General features: G+C 44.4%; 1 protein-coding gene across 2 annotated transcripts in view; it reads left to right on the top strand.

Moving 5' to 3' along the window:
* DFNA5 (deafness, autosomal dominant 5) overlaps positions 1-12075 on the top strand; it is a 76119-nt gene that overhangs the window by 60279 nt on the left and 3765 nt on the right. For both annotated transcript variants that reach the window (XM_010855368.1, XM_010855369.1), the window contains 3 exons: positions 785-912; positions 1806-2001; positions 8217-8290. In XM_010855368.1, coding sequence (XP_010853670.1) covers positions 785-912; positions 1806-2001; positions 8217-8290 — 398 coding nt within the window. The remainder of the gene's footprint in view (positions 1-784; positions 913-1805; positions 2002-8216; positions 8291-12075) is intronic.

The following is a 12075-nucleotide window of genomic DNA, read 5'->3' as shown; positions in this document are numbered from 1 at the left end:
ACCAGTCCATTCTAAAGGAGATCAGTCCTGGGTGTTCTTTGGAAGGACTGATGTTGAAGGTGAAACTCCAATACTTTGGCCACCTGATGCGAAGAGCTGACTCATTTGAAAAGACTCTGATGCTGGGAAAGATTGAGGGCAGGAGGAGAAGGGACGACAGAGGATGAAATGGTTGGATGGCATCACCGACTCGATGGACATGGGTTTGGGTGGACTCCGGGAGTTGGTGATGGACAGGGAGGCCTGGCGTGCTGCAGTTCATGGGGTTGCAAAGAGTTGCACACGACTGAGTGACTGAACTGAACTGAACAGCATGCATTTCATGTTAAAGGATACAAAATCTGCAGTGTACTGGAAAGATATGAAAAATAATGCATTTTGGAATTTGTGTGGCTCTGAAGCTTTGTAAAAGTTCTAACTGATGTTTAGTAAGTTAGACTTGATAATTTAATAATAATTGCAAATGACTTTTTCAGGAAATTGATTAGACTTAATAACTGTTTAGTGAGTCATCAGGAAAAGGTCTGAGACAAAACTTGGCTTCCCTCTTTTCTGTCTGCCCATCCTCCCTTTCCTTCCCCATTTCTTTCTTCCTTTAATAGTCTGGTTAGTGAAAAACACACAGGGTGGTATTTAACACTCTTTATTTCTGAGTTCCACTATTGACCATGCAGCTGGAAGTGTCTATGAAAGAACAGAGGACAGTTCTCTCTGAAATGCCTGAGTTTCTGTCCCTAGTTCTGGGGTAAGTCATGAGACCTGGTGTGCTCTGCTGTGTTCACAGCCACTCTGCTCTTAGAGAGGAATTTCCATCCCTTCATGGAGTTGCCCGAGCAGCAACAGATAGCCCTGAATGACGTCCTCCAGGCGGTCCTGTTGGATGAAGAATTACTGGTGGTCCTGGAACAAGTGGTAAGACTGGAGACACCTCGAGGCAATGTCTCTGCCTATTTTTCTGGGCTAGGTCTCTCGGGATAAGAGACCTTGAGCTAGGGTAAAATCGTGTTTGAAATTTCTTCACCTCCTTTTAATCCTAAAGCTGTTTTTGTTCTTAGTCGTAGCCCCTTAGTTTTCTAACTGTAGAAGGGTAGCTGAGGTGCAGAGTAGAAGGGTGTATTGGTTTCCTAGTGTTGTTGTGACGAATTACCACAAACTGCAATGTATTCTTTTACAGTTCTGGAGGCCACAAGTCTAAAGTCAAGGTGTCATCAGGGCTTTGCTTCCCACAGACTCTAGGAGAGAATCTGTGTGTGCCTGCTCCAGCTCTGGGGAGCTCCTGGCACCCCTTTGCTTGTGGCCACATCGCTCAAGTCTCTGTCTTCATGTGGCCGTCTCCTTTTCTGTCTCTTAATGGACACACACCCACCCCTGGATTTAGGGTCCACTCCAATCTAGGTTGATCTTGAGATTTGCCTTAACTACATCTGCAAGAACTTCAAATAGGGTCTTATTGTGAAGCTCCGGGTGGACCTATATTTGGGGACCACTGGTAAAGAAGCCGCCTGTCAATGTAGGAGACATAAGAGACACGGGTTTGAGCCCTGGGTTGGGAAGATCCCCTGGAGGGGAGGGCATGGCAACCCACTCTAGTATTACTACCTGGAGAATCCCATGAACAGAGGAGCCTGGTGGGCTACAGTCCATAGGGTCGCAAAGAGTGAGACAGGACTGAATTAGCATGTATGAATGCACCAGCTCACGGTGAGGGTTGTATGTCATGAAGGCAGAGGCTGGGTTGTGCCCGGCTTCACCTCTGGCTTTACTACATCTGTCTCTCTCCCCACCCCCCCAACCTCATCCCGCAGTGTGATGACATAGTCAGCAGCCTGTCACCCTCACTGGTGGCTCTGGGGGAGCTGAAGCCATCACAGAAGCACAACCTCACGACCTTCCTGCGGCTGGTGGGGTGCAGTGTGCAGGGCGAGCGTCTGGGCTCAGAGGATGTGGTCGACAACCAGAAACTCTTCTCTACAGCCTTCTTCTTGGTCAGTGCGCTAGCAGGTATGGATCAAAGGGAAAAAAAGGGAAGAAATGCTGTTGCCTTGAAATTGCTTTGCTTACTGTGTGGGAGATTTGGTTCCCACCTTTTCAAGCAGTGCAGGGAAGATAAGCAGGAGAGTTTACAGTATTGCCATGAAGTCATGGACTTGCTGCTAGCCTCCTCCACTCTCTTGGAGAGGACTTTCTTTCCTCTCCCAGGGAGGGCTGTCTGCAGGCACACCCCCTCACCCACACAGGAAACCACTTCCCCAGACAGCCTGTGATTCACACTTGAAAGCCACTGCTACTCAACATTGCCAGGCATCATTTGGCAACTGCTATCTCCCCGTGTTTCGGTCCTTCTCATCCTCTTGTTCCTCTTTGCAAACTTATGGCCCTATCCTGAGTGCAGCATTGTGGCCATGAGAGCAGGGAGGCTGCAAAGAGCATCCCAAAGCACTAGGATGCTGAGCCCAGCGCCTTCACAACCTCCACACCCATCCTGGCCATCCAGTTATCAGTGAGCTGAAGAGCCCGCCCTACACTTCCGTACCAACTCCCACCCAGAATGCAGCATGCCAGAGGGTCTGTGGGACCAGAACGAGGTCATCCTGTATGAGGAATTTATTTGTCTGCACCGGGTCTTTGTTGCAACATGCGAGATCTTGAGTTGAGATTTAGTTCCCTGACCAGGGATTGAACCTGGGTCCCCTGCATTGGGAGTTTGGAGTCTGAGCACTGGACCACCAGGGAAGTCCCAGAAGCTGGACTTTTACTTCTCAGAGAGGCAAGAGCTGACAAACTAGCCCAGTCTTAGTCCCTGCAACTTCTTTTCAAGGTGGACGTTGAGTTCCTGATACATTTCAAGAGTTCCTCCTTAGCACTGCCCTGGAACAAAAGACCAGGAATCTTCAGTTTTTGAATAACAAGAGCAAATGCCTCTTCCAGCCCCATATGCCAATGAATGTATGCTCTATATCTTATTCCATGTCATGGGTAAATGTTTTGACTGGGACAGGATATAAGACGAGAGCCCTGTGGAACTCCACTAGAGACCTTTCCCCCAATGTTAATCATTATATAAGAGAGTCTAAAAACAGGCATTCTATCAGGAGCTGATCTACAGGCCAGAGTTCTCTAGCTTTTGAGAAGCCTTTCCTTCACAATTTACCTTGACTTTTGTATGTTGGGAGGTTTTTGATTACATTGATTTCAGTCTACCTAGTGGAAATCAGTCTTTTCAGATTTTCTATTTCTTTCTGATTCAGTGCTGGTGAGTGGTATGTGTTTAGTTTATTCATTTCTTCTAGGTTGTCCACAATACTCTCTTATGATCTCTTGTATTTCTGGGGAATCAGTTGTAACATCTACATTTTCATTTCTGATTTTATTTGAGGCATCTCTTTTTCTTGGCAAATCTAGCTAAATGTTTGTTAATTCGTCTTTTCAAAGAACTAGCTATTCATTTCATTGATTAAAAAAAAAATCTATTAGTCTGCTTTTAATTTCCACCCTCATCTTAGTGATGTCCTTCTCCCTACTAACTCTGGGTTTCATTTGTTCCTTTTGAGGTGTAAAGTTAGTTTGAGATTTTTCTTGTCTCCTGAGGTACCATTTATTGCTGTGAGCTCTCCTCTTAGAACTGCCTTTGCTACATCACCTAAATTTTCATGTGCTGTATTTCCATTTGTCTAAAGGTATTTTTGAGCCATTCTTTCCTTATTGGTTTTCTGTCTGATCTAGCCATTGATGAAAGTGGAGTATTAAAGTCCCCCACTATTATTGTATTGCTGCCCATTTCTCTTTTTAGGCCTATTTGCTTATATATTTAGGTGCTCTTATGTGCGTGCACGCATGAGTGCTCAGTTGTATTTGACTATTTTGCGAGCCCATGGACTGTAGCCCGCCAGGCTCTTCTGTCCATGGGATTCTCCAGGCAAGAATACTGGAGTGGGTTGCCATTTCTCCAGGGGATCTTCCTGACCCAGGAATTGAACCTGCAGCTTCTTTACTACTGAGCCAAAAGGTGATGCTGTGCCGGATGTGTACATACTCACAGTGTTGTATCCTCTTGGTGGCTTGACCCCTTTATCATTGCGTAGCGCTCCTGTCTCTCATTACAGTGTTAAAGTCTGTTTATGATATAAAGATGGCCTATTAACCCCCGTTTTCTTTTGGTTTCGGTTTGCATGGACTATCTTTCCTTCCCTTTTGTTTTCAGTCTGTGTATGTCCTCACATCTGAAATGAGTCTCCCATAGGCAGTATAATTTTTTTTTTTTTAAATGTATCCATTCAGCAACTCTGTACTAAATTCTCCAATCAAAAGACAATTACATTTAAAGTGATTACTGACAGATATGTACTCACTGCCATTTTGTTAATTATTTAGTGACTCTTTGGTAGTTCTTTTGTTGCTTTCTTCTCTTGCTCTCCTCTTCTGTGACTTGATGATTTTCTGTAATGATATGCTCAGATTCCTTTCTCTTTTTTTTTGTGGTTACCATGAGGATTACATGCCAACTTAAATTGTTACCAACATAGTATGTATAACAGTCTAAGTTTAAACACATTCTAAAGCTCCACATTTTACTTTCCTCTCCTGCCATTTTACGGTTTTGATGTCACAAATCATATCTTTTTATCTTGCATATCCCTTAAGAAATTACTGCATTTTTACTGCTTTTGTCATTTAACCTCATACTAGTTTTGTAGGTGATTAATTTACCCTTCAACATTAGATTATTATGAATTTTACTATATATTTACCTTTACCAGTGAGACAGATTTATTTTCATATGTTTTCTTATTACTAATTAGTACTCTTTCATTACAGCTTAAACAGGTTCCTTTAACTTGTCTTGCAAGGTTGGTCTAGTGGTGGTGAATTCCTTCAGCTTTTGCTTGTCTGGAAAGTTCTCTCCCCTTCAATTCTGAATGACAACTTTATCAGGTAGAATATTCTTGGTTGCAAGTTTTTTTTTTCTTTCAGTACTTTCACTGTATCATACCACTCCCTTCTAGGATGCAAAGTTTCTACTGAAAAACCTAATCTGCTGATAGCCATATGGAGGGGTTCCCCTGTAACTGTTTTTCTCTCGCTGCTTTTACGATTCTCTCCTTGTCTTTATGTTTTGACATTTTAATGTGGTCTGGGTCTCCTGGGTCTGAGTGTTTGTTTCCTTCCCCACGTTAGGAGAGTTTTCAGCCCCTTTTTTCTTCTTCTTCTGGTATCCCTAGGTGCAAATGTTGGTTTGCCAGATGATGTAGCATAGTTTCTTGAGCTGTGTTCGCAAAAAGATGCTGCTCCACTTGGGTGAATTCCACTGCTTTGTCTTTTGAGTTCAGTGATCTTTTCTTCTACTTCATCTAGTGTATGGCTGAAACCCACTAGTGTCTGTTTTGGTTCAGGTACTGTATTCTTCATTTCTGTGACTTAATATTTGGTATTTTCCTGCATTTTCTGTTTCTTTGTTGAAGTTCTCAGTGTTCATCCGTTCTTCTCCCAAGCTTGTTAAGCAGCTTTAGGATCATAAAACTGCTTTTTGAACCCTTTAACAGGTAAATCACTTATATTCTTTTCATTCAGGACCTTTTTTGAGATTTTTATCTTGTTCTGTTTGGGACATTTTTCTCTGTTTCTTCATTTTCCTTGCTTTTCTGTGTTTGCTTCCATGCATAAGATAACACAGTCACCTCTCGCAGTCCTGAGGGAGTGGTCTCTCGCAAGAAAGAACCTTATTGTTTAGCCTTGCCCTAGCTCTCTCTTGTTTCTCAAACCTCTGTGATTGTTCAAGCAGCTTATTTTTAGTGGCTCCCAAGAGTTGAGGGTTTGTCAACACCTGTCAGTGTCCCAGAGAGGGGCTCAGACAGCACTCAGATTCAGGCTGGTTAGAGGCCAGACCTTCAGGCAGAGCTTTTAAAGTATATAAATATATATAGACCACAAGTGTAAATCCCACGAGCCAGAGCCTGGTGACCTGGAAATGTCATCTGGGTGGCAGTCACAAAAATCACAAGTTCCTTTCCAGGAGATGTCAGCACCCTGGAATGAAGCAGATAGAGCATAAGGGGTGGGGTTCAGGCCCTCCACCACAGGGAGAAGCTCGGGATTTGAGTTCCCTCCTGAGTGTGGGTCGTGGCACCAGAAGGGCGCTTTACAGGGAGATTGTGCTCGGCCTCTCCTACCTGCTGCCGTGGGCTTTTCTTCCTAGTTCACCTGATGTGTAGGGAGTCGCTCAGCAGTTTGGGGTTTTTTCAGAGGAAACTCTTCCACGTGCTGCTGTAGATTCAGTCTGTCTGTGGGAGGTGGTGAGTTCTGGATTTTCCTGTGGTGCTGTCTTGGACCTGCCTCCTTGTCCTTGTTTAAAGCACTGCAGTCTCAGCATCTGGCTGGTCTCCTGGAACCCTTTCTCCACCATTCTGTGACCTTAAGCATGAACTTCCCAGATCTCATCTGCTAAATACTTAGAATATGAAAGATCAAAAGTCATTTCAATTCCATAAACAACTGAAGAAGCCTCTACTGTGTTTCAGGCACTGCCAGATGCTGAGGTAGGAGAAAAATCAACATCCCCACCCTCAAGGGAATTAATCAAGGGAAGTAAAGTAGTAAAATCAGATGGTAGGCTTCTCACGTGGTCCTAGTGGTAAAGAACCCACCTGCCAGTCTGGGAGACCTAAGAGACGTGGGTTCAGTCCTTGGGTCAGGAAGATCCCCTGGAGAAGGGTATGGCAACCCACTCCAGTATTGTTGCCTGGAGAATCCCATGGGCAGAGGAGCCTGGCAGGCTACAGTCCATAGGGTTGCAAAGAATTAGACACGAGGGCCTAAGTGCTGAGTTGCTTCAGTCAAACTCTGCAAAGCAGATGCTATTTCTTCATCCCCATGTCCTCAGCCAGGTTCAGGGTAGGAAATGACCACTGAGTAACATGGAAATAAAGTATTTCCAGGAATAAGGGATGATGATGATTACAGGGGATTCAGAAGTCACCTGAAAAGTGAGGAGATGGAAACATGAACTGGTGAGATGACCGTGACAGTAGCTCAGCCAGGACGTCATGTTCCAGGTGACTGTGTTCCTGCCCTTCACAGCTGTGGGGATCTTTCCACAAGGCAAGGCTACATGTATTTACCATCTTCATCTTCCTGACTTGGAATCAGGGCCTCCTTGAGGATTTGTTGAAAATGGTGGATCCTCTCTGGAGATGAAAGCACACACAAGCTTTAAATGCAGTTTAGGGGGTTCACTGGTAGGACTGTATCTTCAGGGCTGCCCCATGCACCCAGCAGCCTTCCTCTCCTGGGAACAAGCCATGTTTCATTGTCCTCTGCTGGGTTTCAGCCTAAGCAGCACACTGCCCTTTATAAATAAGGCTGCTGATTAACGCAGGAGATGGAGGAGTTCATGAGTGTTCCCTGGGCCAGATGATAGAGCAGATGACTCTTCTCTTTTGCCTTTTCAGCTCAAATGTTGTATCTCAAGGGATTGGGTCCTTTTAGCAATCTCATCTGTTCTATCCTGGGAGGTATTTAAAACCAGTTTGGAATAACACTCATCTGGATTCCCTGTTCCTGGGGCTGGGAAGGACCCTTCTGGTGCAGCCCCCAGGCATGCGCAGCTCTGTGTCAATCCTGAGAATCGCCAGTGCCAGGCCGGGGGCCCTGCACAATTCTGGGCTCAGGAGCTCTGCTGTGCCAGCCCTTCAGAATAGGTTGAAACAGGCTACATTTTCCCCCTACGACATGACTAGTGACCTAGGTGTAATCCTTTATAGTTTATTTAGTTGTCTGACATAGGCTAAGAAAAACCAACAACAAACCCCCCCCCCCCCACATTTATAGTACTCAAATGAGGAAATATGCTAGGAGAGGTATACCAAAGATCACTCCCCAAATATTTAGTGGGGTGAAACATAGCTCTTTTGTCACTAAATCCCAGGTTCTTTCTACCTTTCTGTGTTGACTAATTTTTCCTTGAGTCTGTACAGTTCTTTCTGATTGGGGAATTACATGCAAGAAATATCCTCTGGTGAACACAGAGCTGGTTACTTGGTCCCTACATCTATTTTGTAAAAGACTGTGCTGCTTGTGTAGCCTGCTTTGTTCATTTATTCTGCAATAACTGAGCATATCTGGCTGGCAGAGGACATCTAAGTTAGGTACAACCCAGGGGTTGGCTCTGCTTCCGTGTATGCTTTCTTTGGGCAGTGACTGATTCTCTTTTTCTCCTGCAGAAATGCCAGATAATGCAGCAGCTTTGCTGGGCACTTGCTGTAAACTCCAGATTATCCCTCTGCTGTACCACCTGGTAAGAACCCTCCCCGAGGGGACCTGGGGTTGGTAGGAACAGGGAAATGAGGGGGAGATGAATACCCAGCAGCTGATAAAACTTGTTAGGCTTTCTCAGCCACAATAGCCCTTCAAAATAGGTTAAAACAGGTATTACTAACCTCACATTCTTTTATACCCTGCCTACATCACACACACATAAGAAAACCAAAGCTCAGAGGGAAAGGAGTTATCTGGAGAACTTGCTAGCAGGGCTTGTCTTTATACTCCAGGTCTCAGGATTTCGGCATTTCTTGGAGAGAATTTTGGCCAAGGCTTGTTGCAGGGAAGGGGCCTGACACCATATTATTTGCCATGCCAGTTCTATGGCTGGACCAGTCTGATTCAGCACTGAATTCAACAGGGAGGTATTCAATAGGACGGCTTTGTCTCAGGGAGACTTTCATTTTCTCTTAGGAATATCATTAGCTTCATGCCCTCGGGAAATGTCATGGCAAGAGTAAGAGTTAAGTAATGATGAGCTTAGCCCTGAAAGTCAAGGTTAAGTTTTCCTTTTTAAATTACAAATTAGGTCATTAACAGAAGGAACCATCGACAGACAGGCCGGGGCAGCTCCTCTAATGTGGCTTCTGCAGGTGTTGCTTAGCCTGGGGCAGACAAGCAAAGCATCCCTGGTTACTTATTTTGAGGCCTGGTTCCTAAGGGCTGATGCCATCATGCTGTTTAGACCCAAAGAACTAAAGCCTGGAGCTCTGCGGCCAGGTCTGTAGGGCAGGTGCTGGGGTAGACTGCCTACATAGGACCCTGCAGTTTGTTACTCATCTGCCCTGGGAACTTGTCGGCATGGTGGTTACTGCCTTTGGTGCATCCTTGTGTAGCAGAGACCTGTGGAAACTGCAGCGAGGCATCATTCCAAGAAGCAGTTCAGATGTCATTCACAACTGAAAGCAGAGCCTCACCACCCAGAGGAATGCTGTGTTCTTGTACTTTGACCACAAAAACTCAACTACTTGAAAATGAACCAGCATGAGATTGTCCTGCAGCCAGCTGAGGGTAAATGCTGATGGTGCAATTTGGTTATGGAAATGATATGTATCACTATCTAATTGTCTGCAACGACAGTAGTCCTGCTTTCATAGCTTAGCTCCCTTTCATAGCTTAGCTCCCTTTCATAGCAACTGAATATTTAGTATTTCCTAGGTCAGCCCCTTACCATGTATTTACAAAGCCATCAACTGCATTCAGGAAGTATATACAAAAAGAAAATACTACCAAGACCACATTAGTAACACTCTCTCCCAACCAACTCACACTTGGTCGTCATCCCTGAAGGTCTGCTCTAGGATTTGATCCCACATCACATTCACCAGAATTCAGCTGCTGGTGTTCTAGGAGTAGCTCTTAGAATGCACTTGGAGTTCTAGCACAGCTGGTATTCTACTTTGGCGTAAAACTATCCACCCATAGAGTCATTGTTTATATTCAGTAGCCCCACAAAAGTAAACAAATAATTTTTCTTTAAAGACCTTCCAGAGTGTCTTCATATAATCTCCCCTAGATATTGTAATAACATTTCTTAAGACAGCAAGGCTCCTGCTGGAACTTGGGTATCTTATATTTCTTATAGGGATTTACTTAGAGCAAGGTACAAAAATCTACCTGCATTCCTGTCTTGTCTGGTGGCCAGAGTAAGTTTGAGAGGCTTTCTGAAAGGCTTTTGAAAGAACAGTGTCAAATACACTCATACCTTTGCAAACTGGTGAAAGAAATGGTAAGAAGGTGAGTTTATAATCATCTAGAGAGAATGTTAATTTCACACCTCCACTCCTTCAGGTGTGACTGTAGTCTCTCTCATACCTAGAAGTGCCTCTGGGTGCCTGGGGTTGGCAGATGTTCAGAGAGGCAGGCAGGGTTTTGCTGGGCACTTTTCCACCAGACCCAGGACACAGCGAACTATGCTGTTGGCAGGCTTCAGCCTTCGCCAGTGGAGCTCATTCTTATGTCACCAGATGTGGTCATGCTTAAATAAGAACAGACCAGATCCACTCTCTGGGCCACATGGTAAGGGAAGCTTCTGGTTACTGGGTGAATCTACAGGTATATGGATCTGTAAGGCTGGTTTTGATAACAGACACAAGAAGGTTTATATGCAAATGAGTGCCATCCTTCAGCCGCTGGGGCAAGCTGCGTATTTCTTTTAGTAAGGCTGTCAGTGCTCAGGACATGTCTGGAATTCTTTTGGATTCCCTTCAGATTCAGTTAAAATTCACGCATACTTTATAAGGCTTACTTCATTTAAAATTTTGCTCTCATTACTAATTTGATCAGGTTCTGAGTGCCTGTTTAAAATTCATATCTACTGGCAAATTTGTAATTACTACAGACTAAAAACAAATGTATCAGAGGCATTGCTCAAGACCCTAAAAGCAAAGGTTCCAATGTTCTGAGCAGTTGCGATTAGAGCAGCGTCTGATGTGACCTCTCTGAAGAAGTGAGGGTCTGTGTTCCAGGTGGGGTATAAGGTGAGCATGCCAGACAAGGTCCCTGTTCTTCTGGGCAACTTAGGTTTTAATACACAGAGCAAACAGGGAATAGCAAGAAGATAATGTCAGATACAGTAAGTAAATGAAGGCAATAAGATAATGTAATAGTGGCTGGGAGGTGGGAGTAGTGAGTGAATCTATGGAGAGAGGGGTAGGAGAGACCCATTATGTGGCATTTCAGCTGACAACTCAGAGATGAGAAGGAAAGTTCTATGGGAACTCTGGAAGGAAGGTAGAAGGAAGAGGAAGGTTGAGGCAGAGAGCATCAGTAAATAAACTATGGTACCTACCTTTGAGGAGTTTATGCAAATATACATAGGAAATTCTAACACTTGGATTAAAGTAAAAAAACAAACTTTATGCCCTGTGTATAAGAAAGTTACATTCTGACCTTTCTAATCTACTGGAATTAATGGATCCAATAGAAGGTAGAATCCAGAGAGTAGGGGTTTGGTCAGAGGACTACTTGGACAGTAAGGAGATCAAACCAGTCAATCTTAAAGGAAATCAACCCTGAATATTCACTGGAAGGACTGATGCTCAAGCTCCAATACTTTGGCCACCTAAAGCAAGGAACTGACCGATTGGAAAACACCCTGATGCTGGGAAAGACTGAAGGCAGGAGGAGAAGGGGACGAAAGAGAATGAGATGGTTGGATGGCATCACCGACTCGATGGACATGAGTTTGAGCAAGCTCCGGGAGTTGGTGATGGACAGGGAAGCCTGGGGTGCTGCAGTCCATGGTGAAAGGTTGTTGTTGAATCACGTGAATACACCGGGATTCTTGGCCCCCGGAGGAGAAGAATTCAATCTGGGGCCAGAGACCAGGCTTGATCGCTCAGAGCTTTTGTGTAATAAAGTTTTATTAAAGTATAAAGGAGATAGAGAAAGCTTCTGACATAGGCATCAGAAGGGGGCAGAAAGAGTACCCCCCTGCTAGTCTTCAGCTGGATATTGTATAGTCACTAGCAGTCTGTTAATGAAAGAAAGGAATGTCTTAAAATTCAGAATGGCACCAGGCCCCTCACCCATAAGATGCATTTTGGGATAATCTTGGCACCAAATGGCTTATCCTGGGCCATAAAATGATTAACTTGAATTTTGAAGAAGGGCAGACTACCATACAAATAGTTTCATTTACATAGATTAGGGGAACAATATCTGAGTATAACATACTGGTTTGTCAAGTAGGTTCTGGGCCAAGAGGCAGAACCGACTTGGAGACAGAGTTTGGGGTAAAGGCATAGTACATTAGCATAG

This window comes from Bison bison, unplaced genomic scaffold, assembly GCF_000754665.1.
Source record: "Bison bison bison isolate TAMUID 2011002044 unplaced genomic scaffold, Bison_UMD1.0 scf7180017864364, whole genome shotgun sequence".
Lineage (NCBI taxonomy): Eukaryota > Metazoa > Chordata > Mammalia > Artiodactyla > Bovidae > Bison > Bison bison.
This window is presented reverse-complemented; position numbering and strand designations above follow the sequence as displayed.